Source organism: Geospiza fortis, unplaced genomic scaffold (genome assembly GCF_000277835.1).
Source record: "Geospiza fortis unplaced genomic scaffold, GeoFor_1.0 scaffold13, whole genome shotgun sequence".
NCBI lineage: Eukaryota > Metazoa > Chordata > Aves > Passeriformes > Thraupidae > Geospiza > Geospiza fortis.
Window position 1 is genome coordinate 947709 of NW_005054384.1, and position 20151 is coordinate 967859.

Here is a 20151-nt window from a genome sequence, read left to right on the forward strand (position 1 = left end):
CTTAGGGAGCAAATGATGTCCCGGGGCATGTGGGAGAGCAGAAACTTTCCCTTGTTGGAAATGCAGGAGCTGTGCGTTAGCATCTTTTTGGGAGAAGGTATTTGGTAGCTTTTCCAGCCCATACAGGCGGTGTGGGCTCTATTTTTTTACAGCTTTGAGAGCAAATGGTGGCTGCCATGGCCATTTGCACTTGTGGGCTCTTTCTGTGAGCACTGGTGTTTATTCTTTCCCTGCAGGTAACCAGCCAGGAGTGTGTGCTGGCCTCGGTATAAAGCAGCTCTTGAGCCTGTGCTGGGATTTGTGTAGGTTGTTTCTTTGGTGTAGGAAAGGTGAGTAGGATTATTTCCATGTGTTGCTCTAAGGCTTTCTAGTTTAAATGCTTCCAGAAGTGGACTGATATTCAAACAACATTGTGATTTGCTAGTTCTTTCTAAATTTGTTTGAGAATTGTGCTTCTGCCTAATGTTTTATATAAGTGAACTGGAATTTATGGCACCCAGGTACTATTTGGTCTTTGTGTAAGTGTATCTTTTATACTAACTAAATTTTTTATTGCTTTTGGCTAAAAAGCCAACTAAACTTTGGCAAAGAGGTGCAAAGACCCCTATTGTTGGGTCTTAATTTGGTTTTGTAGATTATGTAATCTATTCCTGTGGATAACAGAACCAACTAATCTGAATAACGAAGTATTTGCAGAGACAGAGCTTTCTGTGCAGCTATTTTATGTGTAGTAGCTCATGCTGTGAACACACTGCAATTTTTAAATTTTACCTGTGATATGTTGAGCAAGGATCAGTTGCTTTAGGTGGAAATGCTGTCAAATACCTGTTTTTGTTATACACCTAGGATCTTACAGGGTGCAGTTTAGTGTTGGATCTGATGTGACACCTGAATCCTAGCAATAACTGATTGCTTTGCTTAAAGTGCAGCTGATTATTGGGAGTGGAAAAAGTGGACCAGGTAGGGGGTTTTGTCTGAGATGTTTCTTGCCCTACACAAATCTCAGCCTGCCTTTGCATGAAATGAGACTTTCTTTTGTATTTTTTAGCTGTCTGTTGGGTGTCAAACAATACCCCCTGATATTCTGTAAAAATATCAGTCCTCAAAGGCTTTTTAATCCTGAGCTGTGCCATTAGGCAGAAATCAGCACTGAGGGGGTTTGCAGAGTGCCCTGGTTTGATGTAGACTCTGTTTTAATGTGAGATTAGAGGAGAGCTAAGCTGCTGTTACAAGCAAGATCAGATTCCCGAGTCTGTTAATGAATTCAGCTTTTCTAGACACTTTTTTTATTTTGAAAGCCTGTTAAAATGAATGCTGGTATTGTGCTGGGTGTTTCCCAAAACCCAGAATGCATGGGCCTACCCCATCCTGCTGACCTAATTCAGGGTCACAGAGGGCCTGAATTTGAGACTCTTGGAGTGTGACTGAAGCAGCTCCAACTGATTTGAGATGAGGGGAGCTCCTTCAGTGTGTCATGGAAATCCAGCCCAAGGTTGGGAGTGCAGAAATCAGAGCTCAACCTCCCACTGCACATGGTTTTGAGAGCACTTAATATTCATCTGAGGTACAGCAATCCCCCCAGTGCAGAGAACTGTATTTTTATATTTTTTCCCCTGCTCTGTCTATTGCCATCTAGCCTTGTCTCAGGTCAGAGGGATCGGGTGGGGTTTTCAGAGTTGCAGTTCTGTGCTAGATGGGCCTTTCAGGCATCCCATTGTCTGCTAGCAGATCTTTGCCCACCTTGGCAGACCCTTGGGTGTGTGGTCAAAATGTATCTGCCACTGAAGACAATCCAGAGGTGATGTTACTTGAAAGAAAAAAGAGAAAGGTGCTGTTTGATCATATGAGTGTGTAGCTGTCCTACTTAATGAGGACAGTAAATAGGCTTTTTCTGCCCACTCCAAAAGTAAAAACATTAATCCTGGTGCCTGAGAATCTGGCATTGTAATTCACAGACAGGAGAGGAGAAATAGACTTGAAAGTCAGGAAGGGGATGGGATAATCTGAGGTCACTTGGGGATTCAGTGAAATGAGGACTCACTGGTTGTTAGTGAGTGTCTGTGTTGTCACACATGAGTGTGGAGGCATGATGGAGGAGATGGCCTGGGGAAAATGTCAAGCACAGACTGGCATAATTAGCAGGACAGGATGGGGATGTGAGGAAATTCTGCAGAGTGTGACTATGTTGACACCTCCTTTGAGAAAAGCTGATAAGGTTTTGTGTGTTGCAGTCCTGTGGTCCCACTCTGCAGTTCCTCTGGCTGAGGGCCACAGCTGCTCTCTGTGCCTGCATTCCCTTGGAAGAGTGAGGATCTGGGTAGTCCTGGTGGGCTCCAGCTACATGTGGCACCTCAGAGTTCCCCCGTGAGGGAGATCTGCTGCTCTGGGAGCCTGGGATACTGAGTGAGGCTCTGTTTAAGCACTTGAGGAAAAGTGTAGGCTGGAACAGCTTGTACAAATCTGCTCCTAATCAATGGTTTTAGTGGGCTAGTTAAAACAAGCTGGGTGAAGGATGGCACTTTCCTGCCCCCATGAAATCTCATGGTTTGGAATTCCTCCCACTCTCAGTTGTAAAATCACACTTGTTTCTTTGCTTGTTTTGATTCTAATAGCTGTTTACTTTTCACTGCCTTATTGCTACTTGTACTGCATTATCTGTGGGATGTTTGATGTGTCTGTCTCGTGTCTCTGTCCAGATGTATCGCTGTTAGATGCCAGACCAGCTGCCCTCTGTGCCAAGCTGTAACCAAAATGGCAAAGTACAGGCTCGTTCTCCTGAGACATGGGGAAGGAGCCTGGACCAAGGAGAATCGCTTCTGCAGCTGGGTGGACCAGAAGCTGAGCAGTGATGGCATAAAGGAAGCTCAGAACTGTGGCAAGCACCTCAAAGCCCTGGGCTTCGAGTTCGACCTCGTCTTCACCTCCGTGCTGAGCCGCTCCATCCAGACTGCCTGGCTGATCCTGCAGGAGATGGGCCAGGAGTGGGTCCCCATCCAGAGCTCCTGGAGGCTCAACGAGCGTCACTATGGAGCCCTGATTGGGCTCAACAGGGCAGAGATGGCTCTGAACCACGGCGAGGAGCAGGTGAAGATCTGGAGGAGGAGCTACGATGTCACCCCGCCCCCCATCTCTGAATCTCACCCCTACTACGCTGAGATCTACAATGACCGCCGCTACAAATGCAGTGATGTCTCTCAGGAGAACCTCCCAAAGGCTGAGAGTCTCAAAGATGTGCTTGATAGACTCCTTCCCTACTGGAATGAAAAGATAGTGCCAGAACTGAAAAGTGGCAAAATGATTCTTATCTCTGCTCATGGCAACAGCAGCAGGGCTTTGCTGAAGCATGTGGAAGGTAAAGGCCTTTGTTTTAGCCTTCCCCTCTCCTTGCTCAATGCCTTGGAGCTTTATGTGTTGTTCTGCAGGGTATATTATTTACCTGGGCAAGGTAAGAGTGTCTGTGGGCTCCAAGGAGGAAGTAGAAAGTTGGTCAAGGAAGCAAACTGGGAGATGTGGAAAGGGGAGAGTGTAGTAGAAACAGGTCATCCCAGCCAGGGAATAATGTGCTCTGACTCCATAATTCAGGAGGCTGAACAATTGCTTCATTAAGCTATACTATATTACACTAATACTGTACTAAATTACATACTAAAGAGACACTATACTAAAGAAAAACCCACTATTGTCTGAGACAGCCAGGCCACAGCTTTGACCCAACTGGCCAAGGAAGCAAAACAACCTTCACCAGTGTCCAGTACCCAAATCACTTTGGGTAAACAATCTCCATAACACGTTCCACGTGTGCAAAGCAACAGGAGCAGCAAGTAGAGATAAGAATTGTTTTCTCTTCTTCTCTGAGCTTCTCACTGCCTTCCCCAGGAAAAGTCCTGGGAGAGAGTTGTGCCTGCTGCTCTCTGTGGAGAGAGCTGTGGCCACAGGGAGAGAATTCCTTAGGTTCATGTAGTTAAGGAAAGGGCCAGAAGCTTCCATTTTATTTCTCATTGTTCATTTAAAACTACTGTATTCAAACAAAACTTGTGGTTGGTTTAGATAGACAAAAACTCTGCAGGCTCACATTATTTTTGTTTTTTTTCAGCTGCTTTGTCAGGTTTGTGATAATCATTTCTTAATTAAAAAAGCATTGCTGTAACACAGCAGAATAAAAGTGCCTGGCTTGGGTTGTGGAAGATGTTCTGTTACTTCAGTGGGTCACCCTGATAATTTTTACTTAAAAGTTATGTGACAGAGTTCTGCAGAGAATAGGCACTTGCTAAAGCTTGTGCAAATACTCCAATGCATCCCAATAAACAGCCAAGTTGGTAGCTTGGCATAAGGTTGTTGATTTACCACAGAATGGTTTCTGTTGGGAGATATCTCTTAAAGGCCATCTAGTCCAGTCCCTGTGCAATGAGCAGGGACGTCTTCAACTAGGTCAGACTGTTAAAAGAGTCCTGTTCAGCCTGGCCTTGAATGTTTCCAGGAATGGGATATCTGCTGCCTCTTTGGGCAGCGTGTTCCAGTGTTTTACCAGCCTCATCATAGAAACTTTCTTCCATATATCTAGTCTGAAAGGATCTTCTTTTAGTTTAAAACCATCATCCCTTGTCCTATTGCAACAGGCCCTGCTAAAAAATCTGTTTCCATCTTAGAGGTCTTTCTGGAACCATTTTTTCTCCAAGCTGAACAGCTCCAGCTCAGTCTTTCCTCACAGGAGATGTTCTCCATCCCGCTGCTCGTTTTTGTGGCCCTCCTCTGGTCCTGCTCCAACAAGTCTTACCTGGGCTGAAAATCCCAGAACTGGTCTTGAAAAGGACTTATTTGTGACTTTATCATAAAAAACATCCTTTTCATTGTTAGATTCTTCCCTCCCTTCCTCTTTCATCTCCTGGCTTCTTGGCCATCCTAAATTGGAAGTTGGACTATATTAATTTCTTTGTGGGTAGAGCAGAATTCAGTGATTATGTATGTGTGAATGCAGTTGTAGTTACAAATATGCACAGACTGGATTGTGTCCACTCAGGGTTTTTTTTAACTTTTAAAATCCTCTGTTGTGTGGCTCTGCCTGCTGATTACTTTTTGCATTTGGCCGTGCTGGAACAGTCAGGAGTCTGAAGGCTGTGCAGTGAGCAGGTACAAATGGCTTCTGGGACTGGAGAGGCTGTGAATCCTGGGGTGCAGATCGTGGATGAAGGAGGAAGGGCTGGTTCAGTCAGTTCCATGATGTGGCCAGAGTGGTTGTCCACACTGTGTGAAATTATAAAGGAACAAGGGGAAAGGGGATCTGGTGACTCCCCTGCCTCCCAAGGACTGAACCAGCTCCATGAAACCATTCTGGCCAAGTCCTTTGGGGGTGAAATGGTGACAGCTGAGTGTAGGTTCCAGCAGAGATCCTGGGCCACCTTCTGTGCAGGCCTGCACAGGGGCTGGCAGCCTCAGGGACTGGGAAGGGTTGCTTTGGAGTTAGCCTGGCTAACTTGGATTTCTTGCTGCACTGAGATCAGGGAGGAGCAGTGCTGCAGAACTTTGGGACAATTCCTAACTCTGTGTAACTCTTCCAGGACTGCCCATACTCAAGGTATAATTAAGTTGTCCTTTGTCTTGCAGTATACTTTCACCCTCCCAGCACATGCTTACATGGGGAAATGTGAGCTGTCCTTGGCAGAGGATCTGGTTCTGTTGACCAAGGACCTTTGGTGAGCTACCCCAGCTCCCACACAGGAACTATTGGCAGGTACCTGCTTGGCTCGCCTGCCCTTTAAGTAGTGGAAAAGGGATTTCTGAAGGATAGCATGGACAGAGCTTTGAACCCCTGGTGTTACAATCTGCCTTTGTTGTTTTGTTTTTGCCTTTTTTTTTTTCCCTTGGCCTAAATCTAGCTGGATCTAGGAGGTTCCTTGTCTGCATTGCTGACTGTCTCCCTTTCTCTGCTGAAAGGTTGTGAGTTGCTCTGGAACTCTGCTTGAGTTGGACCTGACTCAAGAGTGCTTAAACTTTGCCAGTCTACTGTACTTATAGCACCCACTGTGAGATGGACTGTGTTTTTGTGGATTCTTCTTTTTTATAAGCTTTGTATGTCCTACACTTGAATGGAGTTTTTTAAGCCCCTCCAGCTTAGCTGGAACCTTTTTTTTCCCTTTTCCTTTTTTTTTTTTTTCCCATTTTGAAAACTGGGTTCCAAATGCCTCAAGCAGCAATCTTGTGTGGCTGCTTGGATGTCTTAGTCATGGTGTTAACTTGATCTTGGAAGATGTAGATCAAACTTTAAATGGCAGGAAATAGGAATGTTTTCATTCAGTTGGATCTGATGAAACAATTCTAATTGTTTTAGTGTCAATTTGAATTTTTTTTCCTAAAAGACTACAGAGTATCCCTTGCAGTTACTATTTCAGGGAGGTATTTTCTTGAAGCAGGACTGCAATTCTCTGAATCTGTGTTTTCCTTGTTCTGAGTAATTGGTAAAGAGCTGGAAACGTAGTTCTGCTTTCTACTTGCATGCAATCATTGGAGCAACAGTGTCATGCTCAAAAGTCTTTGATTGTGGGTTTGGATTTTGTTCTTGTTTTCTCATTGCACAGAGTGGGCCTCATTAAGATGTATGAAATGTCTGTAGAATCTGTCATGCTGAATGAGCATCCTGGATGCACAGGATCTGTTTAAAGGTGTTTTTTTCTCAATTCTTTGGAGGAGGATAATTTTCTCTTTATCTAATAACCAGTGCTTCATATTGAACCCTCTTGACAGTGTCCCTTTATGAAGATATTAGTGTAATACTTGTGACCACCTTGCCCCGTTTCTGTTGAAGTGCTGACTGGAGACCAGATCCAATGGACTGATTTACCAGATGAAGGATTGGTGGGCTGTCTCAGCTTTTTCTTCCCAGCCATTTAACCCTGGGCACTGGTGTCAAGTACCTCAAAACAGGGTTTGTGGAATGCCTGATTCTAGAATTTCCAGTAGTATCCCAGTAGTTTACATGCTGGAGCTGCACATTCTGACCTGGTGAGGATTGTGTGTTGAGGGCTTCTTAATAAGATTATTTCACTGATTTTGCTGCTTAGCCTTCTTAAGGAAATACTACTTATGTGAGTGTGGTGTTGTGAGTACAGTTGCAGGAAACAGCTTGAGATCCAACAACTCGGTGGTCTTGAAATGAGACGGTCTTGCTCTCCCTGTCATTTCCCCCAGTCTTTGCTCAGTGCTTCTGCTGCTTATTTCTTCTGAGCTTGCTGGGCCTCTTCACAAATGACCTTGGCTGTGTTTTGGCCACTGCTGTGGCAGGGCTCCCACAGCATCAGGAATGTCTCTCCAACATTGTCCCCAAATGGGCTGGGGTTGGGCAAGCTCTTGGGAGGGCACATAGCCAGGAGAGCTGACCCAAAATATTCCTTAGCCCTTATGATATCTGCTCAGTAGGGAAAGCTAAGAGAAGGGAGGAAGGGCATTTGTGATGGCATTGGAGCAATAGCTCTGCACACTGAAGCCCTGATTAGTGGCAAGTGATTGGATTGCCTGCTGATGGGAAGTAGAGAATAAATCCTTTGCTTTCCTTTGCTTCTGTGCTTGGCTTCTACTTGTGCTTTAGTAAACTGTCTTTATCTTGACCCACAAGTTATTTTTGCATCTTTTCTCCCCACCCATTGTGCTGAGGATGGGAGTGATAGAGCAGCTTGGTGGGCACCTGGTGTCCAGCCACACCACCAGCCCACCACAGTTCTTTTTTGGTGCCCCACTGTAGCCCCCTACCACTAAAGCCTGGCTGTGCAAACCTTAAACAGACAGAAAGTCTTGGCAGACATGAGTGGAACAATTGTAAATTATATACTACAGCCATGGTTGTAGCCCACCCATCTTTCTTTCCTTAAAATTTGCACAGCAAAGTAAGATTCTGTCAAGATCAAAAGCCAGATTGTAACACTGTGCTTGCTTCCCTCCTCTGCCCTGTTGAAGTTAGATCTTTTGTCAGCCTGCAGGGAGGGCAGAAAGTGGCTCTGGATATTTACCTTACTAGGCTAAAGCTTTAGTGCTTTCATTAAGCATATGGGGTGCTATGACCTGATTTAGAACTCAGTTACAAAGCACCAGTATTAAACAAGCTTTTGTGGATGAATTGGTGCATTTCATCTTGTGTATGATCTTTTATTGGATGAATCACCTGGACATGCAGAGAGGAGGGTGTTGTTATTCTCAACAGCTCTTGTGGGTTTTGGGTTCCCCTGACTATAAGAATAGGGAGAGAGGAACTTGGTAAGAACAGGTGAGAGGGAACAGGAAGCTGAACCAGCACCTCTGAAAGTGCTGTAATGCTCAAAATCAGTGGGGTTTGTCTCTGTAGGACTCTGCAAGGTCCAGATATTTCAAAACACTCCATGGGCTACCACATGAAGGTGAATTCTTTAACTTGCCTGGAGAGATTTCCAATTTGTGTGTTTGGTTACCCAGTTTGGTTAAATGGAGGATAAGTGAGCTGGGGAGGAATTCTGAATGTGATTTTTGAAAGGTCTCTTTTATAAAAGTGCTGTACCAAGTTACTGTATGTTCCTGTGCCCAACTGCTCCCTGCTGTACAGGTGAGGAGCACTCAGGTGTCAGGTCACTCAGGTGTCCTGAGTGTTCCCAGGACAGAACATGGGATATGTTCACTTGAGGAGTGCAGCTGCCTTGGCAGCATTTTATCTGGGCTCCTCAGGAAGTCATCCTGAGTATTTCAGTAGTGTCTCTGGGTTCTCACATCTATCCGTAGGTAGGACCTGGGTTTTAAACCTTCTTGGGTAAAATCTGCTTCCAGCAGCTCAGTATTTCAGCAGTGCTGAGACTTTGGTATTAAACTGGAGGGAAGCATGTTGCTTTTTCAGTGGTCTTATTTACCATTGCACCTTGGAGTCAGCAGTTGAGGTCTTGCCCTGATTTCACCCTTCTTCCCTGTGCCATGGGCTGGGTTGTGACTCAGGCCAGCTCAGATGGAGCTCAGGAAAAGGTCAGCTGGTTCTGGTTACAGCACATGGAGTAACTGGATAGCAGTCAGCTCACACTGCAGCCATTGGTGTGATCCCTTTGGTGTCCTCCTGGCCTGCTGGCTAGGGAGTGTTCTGGTGAGCTTTTCTGCAACCAAAGAGCTTGTGTGACCAGCCTGGTCAGCTTCTTGCTTCCTGAAGAACAGAAATGCTACACACAGAAACAGGGCACTGTTGTTTCTTTAGGATTTTCATCTGACTTCAGCTTGTGTTTCCAGACTTCTGGCTGTGGGGCTGCACTTCCATATGGGGAAAACTCCTGAGGAGAAAACCATCATGTTTGCTGCTGTGTGTTTATCCTAGGCTGCACTGTTTTGCTTTGTAAATCAATACTAGTTGACATTGTGGTCACTTTGTGTTCTGTAAAAACAGTAAAATGCATTTCTGAATTCGTGTAGCTACAGCTAGTTTTGTTTAATCCATCTCCAGAGGAAACTTTTAAATATCACGTCTCCTGACCACATTATGTGGTTTGCCTAACTCTCCTGCATGACTTCATCTGCTGTGTGTGTATATGAATGGTTTAGTCTGGGACACTGAACTTAGGAGGTGGTCAGAACACTTCCTAGGCATGGATTTTCTGGGAATATGCGTGGGGATGTGGGTGTTGTTAAAATCTAATGCTTCAGAATCCTTGAAATAAAAGCTCAGGCAGCTTGGCTGCTTGTTTTGCAAACAAAGTCCTTGAGAACAGTGCTTGTGCCTGGTGAATAGATGCAGTATTTTTCCCATCCATTTCTGTGCCAGTTTTAAATTTTAGGTATTCTTTGAGATTTTTTTCCCTGTAGGTCTGATCCTGTGGCCTACACCAGGTGTATTATTTGTCCCTTGTATGCAAGAATTGCTTGAGCTATCTGAGTATGACTTGTTTCAATGCACTGATGCTCAATATGTAACAAGGTGTAAGTTCTTTGCCAAGGCTTGTTTCTGGTGCTCCATGCCCTTCTGAAACTTAGGGCTCACCCAAGTGCTGAGCATAAAGCAAGAATAGGGCACTGCAAAAGTTGGCTGCTGGTGCAGTCTCTGGGCAGGGGCATGTGATCCTCATCTCATGAACAATTCTGTTTTTTCTGGCCTGTTGTCACCCTGCTGTTGTTGAGTTGCTTGACTCATGTGTGTTTTCCTGTTAATGTGATGGCTCTGCTGTTCTACTTAACGTGCAAATCTCTGGTAAATTTACACCCCTGCGTTCTGAGGACCATCTGTTTTGTCAGCTGCTCCAGGAGGATGTTTGCTTGGTGCACCTTGGTCTAGTTCATGTGGTGTCATCACTTCAGAAGCTCGTGGTGTGCATTTTCTGAGTGAATTACTCAAAGCTGCCCTGCCTCACAACAGCAGGCTGCTGCTGGGACCTCAGTGCTTCCAAAAAGGGGGGGAAAGGAAATCTTGACATTCCCAATGACACCAGCTTTCTTTTGCCTGATTTTTTTGAGGGATAATATCTTTGCAGTCAATGCTTTTAAAGCAATTATTTAGACTTTACTAGGATGTTTGGTCTTGAAGCTCACTTGGAGGCTTTGGATGTGTATTTGATATAAAAATAACCAGCAATTTCATGGCGATGAGAGCCCAGAATATTTTAATTGCATGTCTGCATAACATAAATATTATTTTCCAGGTACACATTCCTTTAGTTAAGTGGAAGAATGCTCCAAGCTGTACAAGTTGACTTTCTGCCTCCTTTTTCTTCCCCTCATTTGAAAGTGGAAATGAATATCTTGTGTGTAGGAAGAGAACAGTACTGTAGACTTGCTTGTGAGAAATCAGATGTGGGCAAAGAGTGATTCTCACACAAGTAGAATTAAATACTGGTTTTTGTGACAGTTTGTGTGATAAGAGTTGCCCAGAAAATTTAAGAGAAAAACTAACCTTGTTATCCTGCCTCTTTAAAGAGTCTGTATGGGCTCTCAACAACCTGCAGAGGTTGTTTCATGTTGGAGTAGCACATGTGGGCTCTCATCTTTTGTGATGTGTGAGTTGGGAAATGATGGAGGGGAACCTATTGTACTCCATGTCCTGTATGAAAGGACCAGTGTAGTCTCCAGGGCAATCTCTTCCTGTTTATTTCACACATGTAGGCTGAAAAAGTGAAGAAACTTCTTCACCCTGATGGGATTTCTCTTCTTCAGCTGCTCTTAAAGGACTCCCCAAGCTGTGGCCTAGCTGGGAATTGACCCTTGAGTGGTTGGTGGTGTCCTTGACTGTTTTGAGACTTGGTAATCTCAGAAATAAGGCAGCAGGCAGTGAGGAGGCTGGAAGTGTAACTCTGTTCTGTTTTTCTTTGGCAGGCATCTCTGATGAGGACATCATCAACGTCACCCTCCCCACTGGTGTGCCCATACTTCTAGAACTTGATGAGAATTTGCACCCTCTGGGCCCTCACCAGTTTCTGGGTGATCAAGAAGCTATCCAAGCTGCCATCAAAAAAGTGGAAGATCAAGGGAAAGTAAAATCTGCTGAGAAGTTAAATCCCACTGTCTAACACAGCTGTGTTCAGTGTGTGAGGATGTGTGTATGACTGCTAGGTTGCACTGTGTGAATATCTCAATTTCAAGCACTAAATAATTGGAAGGGACAATTGTTGAGTCTCAGGTTGGTAGTTTACCCCTCTGCCTTTTCAAAAACTGGAATTTAGATTGCAGTGTGAGGTTTTCAATACTGGAAAAGGAAGAGATGATTCAGGTAAGGGAAACTGGCAGGGCAGCCTGCCCCAGATCCACACTGAGGATGGCCCAGTAGAGAAATAAAGGGATGTGATATTGGTGTCAACAACAATCAGTCCTGATCTGTTAAGGAGAAAAGCACCAGCTTACTGGACTAAATTAGTCCAGGATGTTATAGGCACTAAAATTGTCACTGATAAAATGGAACCAGATAACTCTGTTACCAACTACAATTTTTCTGTGTCACAATAGCTGTGTCAATTTGTTCTCAGTGGATTTCCACCTTCAGCTGGACAACTCTCTGCCTTTGTTATTTTGAGTCTTCTGTGGCCAGTTCACAGTCCAGAGAATTTTGTAGAGCTGTTCTGACTACTAGAGTTATTATAGTTATCTTTTTTTACACTCTATTTGGTTTTTAAGGAATGCAGCTGGAATCCCTTTGCCTCCACCATCTTTGCAAAGCCTAGCATCACTGCATTTTGCTGGCTTGCAGTAATAGGATTTAAATCAGACTTTAGTCCACAAAAGAAGCACAAAGGTTTTCTTCTGCTCAATTTTTAAATTATGTAGCTCCTAGTGAGGGACCTGAATGCCTTTGAAACACTTTGGTAATGTGTACCAGAGGTTTCATCACCCCTTAGTCAGTTGATAAATAATTCCTGCTCACCTCAGTAAAAGTGACATAGGAAAAACCCCTCTAAGCTTTCCTGGTATCTTGATAAATGTGTTCCACAGTAACATCAGTGTGGCATTATCTGTATCAAATTCTCTGAAGGGCTGGGAGAGATGCATGCAGCATGTCACAAGTGCTGCTGGGTGCAGCTCGTTCAGCCATCCTGCTGGTAAAGAAAGCTATTCTGCCATGCCTGAAAGAGTTTTTGGCACTGGATGTGACCAGTTCACCCCGTGGTTGGATGCAGTGTGGCAGCCTGGTGTTCTCTTCATGTACCCGAGCACCAGGGTAATTCCACTCCTGAAGAGTTGCTCTTAATCTTACCTGCAGATATGAAACTGGTAACAAGTTTACATCTGACCCACTGTCTCAACACCTGAGCACCTCATTCTGACCTTGGATGGGTGACACCTGTGTGTGTGCTGCTTGAGCTGAATATGTTCTCAGCATGGCCCAGCTGCAAATCTCAATGTTTGGATGGGAATTTCCTTGATACAAGTATAAAGTTTTAAAATCCTGGAGGAGCTGCTGCTTTGCAGTGAGCAGCTCTGTAGCTTGCTTTGTAAGTGTTGAGAGGATGTTTTTTTCCTTTTGAAGAGAGCAGTGTGACAGTGTGGTGTGCCTCTGACAGTCTTGCTGATGTGTGGAGCAAGACTTTGCAGGTCTGATGCCAGCTCACATTAGGGCAGCACATACTCCATAAAAGACTTCTTGCTAGAAGGTAGTTTCTCATGCATGAATGGTGCTTGGCCTTCTCTTTGGTTTTGTTTTTGTAGCCCTTGCTACAGTAGAAACAAAGTTACATGTTTCTCTTTTAAACATAAAGCTGGTAAGTTTCATCTTTCTTTGTACAAGAGACATATTTCAGTGTTTTTTTGGTTGTTTTGGTTTTTTTTCCCTCTGAAATGCTATTAGCAGCTTCTCTGCTACTTGATTTGGTACTGACTTAGTTTCTGGGGTTTTAGTTTCTGTGCTTAGACTAACTCTGACTCTTAGTTTATAGTTTCCAAGTGAGTGTTACAGTGTTAGCTTGCTGATCAGCAAAAGTTCACCTGTGAAAACCCTGGGAAGGGTCGCTGGCACTCAAGTGAGTAAATTCTTCCCCAAACATTAAATAATGTGTGAAGCTTAATATCAAGTAAATGCTACTGTAGGCTTGTTAACAGAGCCACCTGTTGCCAGTGGGAACTGGGTGCATCCAGGTGTGTGAGCACACAGGCCGTTTCCACATCCCTTTGGCACTGTGGAATAGGAATGTAGAATGCTTCAGGATGTGACATGCAGCTGCAATATCCTTGGAAATGAACCCAGCTGAACTGGGAGACAGGCTCTCTCCTCCCCTTGGAATCCATGATCTCCTCTGTGGGTGGAGAGGGGAATGGAAAGGTGGATGAGGGAATTTAGGGAGCATTAACTGCAGCTGAAATCATCCTTTGAGTCGTGGCCAGGAAGAAGAGAACAGCAGTGTGATGTTTGCAGGAGGTGCTGTTTCTGCAGTGCTGCTTGAGATGTGAACAGTGACAGTGCTCTGGGAAGTCTGACTTAGTTTGTTTGAATTGTGACTCCAGTGATGACAGGATTTTATGTGCACATCTGGCAGCAATAACACCTTGCAAAAGTATCAAATGGAACCAACTGGGTATTTCATTCTGCTCTTTAGGGTTATTTTAATGCCTTGCAATTCCAAGTAACCTTTTATTTAAAATCCTGATTCATAAGCCATGCCTATTGAAGAACAGACACCAAGTTCCAAGATGTCAGACACCAAGATCTTCAGGTGTAGCTACATCAGAGGGAGAAATGAGAATCTTGCTGTAGAGATCAGTGGTTGGGAAGCATTTTCCCCTATGTTTGAGTGTGCCTCAAAGTCCTATAAGGTAAATGGTGTTTTTAACATAATGGATGTGGTTGATTTGGTTTGTTTATGCATTTTTAACGTGTGGTTCAGTAGCAGTAATAGCTCTAGATCCTCTTGAAAACCTTTGTAAATATGGTGGAGCTGGCAGGTTCTTTTTAACTCAATAAATTCACCTCAAATAGAATTTAATTTGGCTTCAGTCTTTTTTTTTTTTTTTTCAACTCCTATCCCCTTTATTTCCTTTTCAGGGCTGGTAAGTAAATAAAACTGACCTTCGGGGTGCCTAAACTTCTCAAACACTTGTTTATCACACATCATGCAGTCAATTGGATTAAAATAGTGCTGGAGCCAACACTTCCTTGTGTTTACACGTCAATAAGCTGTGCTGGAGGGAATACATACTCCTCCAAAACTATGGGGGCATTTTCTTAGGAACAAGGAACTTTATTTCCAGAACAGTGCATCTAAACAAATGCTTACTGATTCCCATGCTTGCTTTTCCTTTTAGTAAGAAGCATTACTTTTTGATGTGTGTTTAAAGCTGTGGCTTCTGGAGACAAACCAGCCCCTTCACTCTCCAAAGCACTTTGGTGCCAAGCAGAGTTGGAGCTCCAAGGACAAGCACATGGAACTGCAGGCTTGCTGAGGACTGCTGACCTTCACACAGAAAGCCTTGGATGCTGGGATAATGGCAGGCAGTGTAAAAGTCCTAAGAAAAGTTAGACATGCAGATAGAAGTGGGGAAAGCACAGCTGTGGGGCTTAAAAATAAAAAAGCATACTGAAGAAACAGACTTGTAAAAACTTGGTCTTGTGGTTGTGTTGAGGTTGAGTGGGGAATGGAACAGATCTGGCTGAGCCACTTGTGTACTGGTGCTTATAATTTTGCAGTTAATGTGGCACTGCTGCCAACCAATTCAAAATTGTTCTGGTATTTTATGGTGTATCCTTCCCTTTCCCCCAGTACTTTGCTATGGTAACACCTCACATTGTTCCAGAGCCATGCCCACTGTTTCTTGTGTTGGGAAAAGACCATCTGAAGACCAGCTTGGCTTCAGTCTGCCATACTTTTGTGCTAAGGACTTTGCTATGAGCCTGCTCTGCACAGCCTGAGGAGAGACTGACTCTACCTAGTCACATTTTCAAAATTACAACTTTGTTTTCTTCTTCCTTTTCTTCCTTTTTTTTTTTTTTTTTAGTTTTAATTTGTGGAGAGTGCTCCTTCTCAGAGTTCACAATAAATGACTTGTCTTATCTGTCTTCTTTGCATCTCCTCAGCTTTGAAGCACCATGGGCAGGAGAGGAAGTTGCCATGACAACCCTGCTGCTCAAGGAAGCTCGGAGCTATGGTAGGAACTCTCTAATGATTCAAATAGAGGGTGCAGAAGGGTTTGGAATCTCCTTTTGACAGCTGTGCTGAGCAGGTGTTGCTGCCTTTTCCTTGTGTTAGGTGGCCAGAGGCTCTGGGTGTGGGTGATATGAGAGGGAAGTGCAGTTTAGCCTCGAGAGCAGGATGGCTGTGCCATGGCACTCCTCCTCCCACTGCCTCATCCCTTGTCACCCAGCAGCTATTCCAGCCTTGGGGCTGTTCCAGCAGAACTGAGCAGCCAGGTTGTGTCCCCACAACGCCGAAAAAAAGGCAGCAGGGGGAGAGGCTTCCTGTCCTTGCTCTTCCCATTCTGCTGGCGGAGCAGGGGAGGGCAGCAGACACCCGACTAAGGCTGTGCTGAGCTGTGCTGTCCCTCCCAGGGCAATGAAATGGCCTGGAGATCACTTCTGATGGCTCTTCTGAAAGGAGGGGCATTGACCCCCAGCTCAGTTGGAGGCGGCAATGTAGATGATCCCTGTGGGTGCCTTCCAGCTCAGATTATTCTGTGGTGCTGCAGTTACTCCTATCAGGCTTCAGAGAGCAGTTGTGGCCCTAGTGGCACCCCAGCACTACAAATGCTGTTCGCAAGCATTATTGCCTCATTACCAAAGCCATCTTCTCCCTCTGGTCTGTCCCAGCTCCCCCTCAGCACAGCACCTGAATATTTCCTCACCTTTGGTCTGGTTCTTTCTTGAAAGCATGACATTTGGGAAAAGGATTTATCTCTCCCAGAAAAACACTGTGAATCCAGAGACAGCAAATGCTGTCAATTTGGGCTGCTCTTGGCCTCAGAGGAGCCAGGCACTAGTTTGCTGCCATCTTCCAGCTTGGTCATGTCTGCCCATGAGGAGCAGATGGCACACCTGAATATACTCTTTAGTGGAAGTGCCTGTTTCTGTCAGTAAAAGCATTTTTTTTTTCTCCTTGTTCCTGGTGATAATCAAGCAGAAGAGCTGGAAAGTAGGACTGTGCATGTGCTATTAATCCCTTAACCTAGGCTGGGAATTACTCAGCCTTGCTGAGTAATTAACTCCCCAGTGCATCCTGCTTTCCTGGCACTTGCCAGGCTCTCAGTAACTGTGATTAAAGCCGAGCTAGACCTCTAAGAGCTGTGGTTCTTCAGCTGTTCCTGAACTGCAGGTTGTTTTTTTTTCCAGAATCTCTATGGAAGGCAGTGATACTCGCTGTGCTAGGGGTGAGAAAGCAGGCATAAAGATTCCTGAGCATCCCTGCAGGCAAAGCAGCTGCAGATGGGCTTGTAGAAAAGCAAGTGGACAACAGGTGGAGCAAGTGCATTGTGGTAAAGGATGCATGGGAAAAGGGATGGATTTTACACTCCTGTGTGCACATGGGGACAGCAAAGTGTCATCAATCTCTCCTGAGAGGCGGCGCATTTTATGTCACAGCCAGAAACGCCCCGTGGTGTAACAAGTGGTGTGCGAGTGAGTTAGTTCTGCTGGGGCATAAATTGCAGTCATCATCTAGGGTCACTTGTGCAGATTAATCCTACTTTAGTCTAACATCAGCAGCTTCACCAGAGCATTCAGTGCTGCATGAGAAAAGGTGCTCAGCAATGAGTAAATGCCAAATCAAAAAGAACATGAATTGGAAGTTGCCTTGAATTTCAGGGATCTGATTTCAGATACTCTTGTACTAATTTTCTCCAAGGGCTCTTGTATTCTTCTGTCTCCCTGTCAGAATTTGTAGAAATTTATAAGCATTTTGCATGCATGCTGTCAAATTGAGCTTTGAGAAGGACAGTTCAGACCTCCCTTACACCCTGTCATATCTTGAAATATGTGGACTGATGTGAGTTATCCAAGCAGAGTGAGCCTGTAGGTGTAGCTGATAGAAAAAGACTCCTGCAAAGTAAATTCTCATTCTTGTTCTGCAGCCTTCCCTAGCATGTTAGTGTGAAAAGTGCTCGTTAGTGATGCAAAACTCATGAGCTTTGTGTTTGCAATGGTGTCTATTTCAACCCATATCTCTAAAGGAATTTTCTGAGTAACATACACATTTCAGTTTCATGAGATGGTGTGGGAACAGATATGTAATTTTTGTTGGACAATAGCAAAACAGAATAAACTTTCCCAGACCTCATTTTCTCAGGTGAAAGCTTTAGGAGGCCCTACAGAAATGAAAAGTACTTTGTTTCAATACTGGAAATCTTATATTCTGTGCTTTCCCTTCTATGTGGTTGGCTTGAGTGTTTTCCAGGGCCAGAATTACCTCCTTTTAACTAGCACTAGTACTTTATATCCTGTTGTCCTCTAGTTCCTTATTTAACTTCTCTACTCTTCCCCTTCTGATACCTTAGAACTCAAATTCCACAGGAGCTTGGATTTTGGTCCTTTTTTCTTAGCTTGGAAAGCATGAGTCAGATTTGGTCAGAATCCACCAGAAATACTGACATCTTTGTTCAGAACAATGAAAAAAAAAATGAACATCGGCAAGTGCCAAAATGTTTTCCATAGAAAGCTTCTGTCTGCACAATGAGGAAACAAATTCCAGTTGGCTGAAAACTCAGGTGGTCCTTAATGTTTGTTTGGGGGCAAGAGTTATCACTTGGCTCTGGGTGATGCCTTTGGCTACTGTTTCTCAGGTTTGTGTTTTTTCCCTGTCCCCTGATGTGGCCGTGCCCTGAACTTCTCCATCCAACCACAAAGTACCTCCAGATGCTCCCACACAGCCTCCTTCCATGACACCTTCCTCCATGGAGTGTCCTGCCAGCTTCAGGCTGCTTATCTGAGGTGCTGAGATGGAGGGAGACAGGGTCAAGTGTGGAAAAGGTTTGAGAGGGAGATACATCTGAAAAAGCCTGAGAACTGCTGTGCTGAGGTATGGATTTCCAGCTGGATCACATTTTGTATTTTACAGTCCTGTCTGCATTCCAACGATGCACGGGGGAAAACGAGGATTTTTATATTTGAGCTGGAAAAAGCCACCCACGTGAGAGAAACACTGAGTGACCTGTTTTCCTCTGAACAGTTTTTATCTGCTCGTTCTGTTCCTCCAGTGGAGCTCTCTCCCACCATGATGCCCAGGGGCTCTTGCAGTGTGTCTCTGTGGTGCTGCATGACAAATGACTTTTTATTGCTGTGGCTGGCCAAGGACCAGTGTGTGCCTCCACCACTGCTGCTGAGATCTGTGGTTGTTCATCACCTCATGGATCAGGTCTTTTGTTATTGATACCCCTCCAAAAAAGCATCATACTCAACAGGCACTGCTTGATGTTAATTCCTTCAGTGTCCAAGGGTGGCGTGCCAGGAATGAAAAAGAATTGGTTGAGTTAACAAATGGAAAAATCAATTACAGGAATATTAGGGGTGCTGTATTAGATATGCTTGTACTCCCCAAAGGATCATCTAAAGGCTGTCAAAACACTGGGCAATCTATTTTCCAGTTTTATGTAGCTTTGACTTGGTTTTCATGGAGATGACGAAAAAGGCTCCACAAACCCTGGTTATTTGGTCTCAGTTCAGAAGGTGCTTAATAGGTTTGCCTCCCATGTCCCTGGTTTTGAGTGTTACACACAATAATTTCCACTGAACTCAGCATTTCTGTAAAAGCAGGTCACTTGAAGAGCTGTCTCAGCTGGATGCAGAGAGTGTGAATGTGTGATGGTGTCCAGCTCTGAGACAGCCCAGGGAAAGGAGGGAGGAGCCTTTGGGCATGCAGGAGCAGCTGCTGGACAAGTGTTCAGCCCTCCTGTGTTCAACATGTCCACTGGTGACCACAGAACTCCTGACTGGAAACACAAAACTGAATTCAGCTCTTTACACTCTCCTTTTGTATGTATGGTCTTTCAGGAAATACCTTTTGTCTCCACCTACTCATATTTTGCCTTATTTTATGTGGAAAATGGGGTTGTTGGTTGTGCAGTTTGCCCCTGTCCCTGATAGATTTTGAAGCCCCCTCCATTCCTGCATGTGTCCATTACAAATTGCTCCTAATTACCCTCATTAACCTCTGACTTTGAACAAAGCAGCTCCCAAGCATACATCATAGAATCACAGAATGGTTTGGCTTGGAGGTTCAGGGAAAACAAGGCCTCTTGTCCTGGGCTCCCACCCAGAGCTCAGCCTACAGCAGCTGCAGCCCCTGCCCTGAACGTGGTCCTCAGCAGGAGGAACCTTCCAGAACATCCAGCTCCAGCCCCTGCCATGCTCAGGGCCACCTTCCTCTAGACCAGGGTGCTCAGAGCCCCATCCAGCCTTCCCAGGGCATCCACAGCTTCTCTGGGCTGCCTCTTCCAGGGCCTCACCACGCTCACAGCAAAGAATTCCTTCCAGATATCCGACCCGGAGCTGCTCTCTTTCAGCTTGCAGCCATTCCCCCCTGTCCTGTCACTGCCTGCCCTTGGAGTCCCTCTCCGTGTTTCTTTTAGGCTCCCAGCAGATATTGCAAAGCTGTATCTGTGAAAAGCTATATGCTGTGTTCACCTTGATTCTTATAACCTGGCATCCTGATCCTTGTTTTCCTTGCAATAAATTGTGGAGGTCCAGCTCTGCAGGGGGAGAGAGCCAGACTCCCCATGAGCCCTTTTTCCCACTGGATGCAGAAATAAAGAACAAGCTTTGAA

At 44.9% G+C, this 20151-nt stretch overlaps 1 protein-coding gene across 1 annotated transcript; it reads left to right on the forward strand.

Moving 5' to 3' along the window:
- The first annotated feature begins 226 nt into the window (after positions 1-226).
- BPGM (bisphosphoglycerate mutase) lies at positions 227-12541 on the forward strand. Its single transcript, XM_005425296.2, has 3 exons — positions 227-329; positions 2697-3352; positions 11296-12541. The coding sequence occupies exons 2-3, from the start codon at positions 2752-2754 to the stop codon at positions 11487-11489; spliced, it is 795 nt and encodes a 264-aa protein (XP_005425353.1). The 5' UTR covers positions 227-329; positions 2697-2751; the 3' UTR covers positions 11490-12541.
- The last annotated feature ends 7610 nt before the right edge of the window (positions 12542-20151 follow it).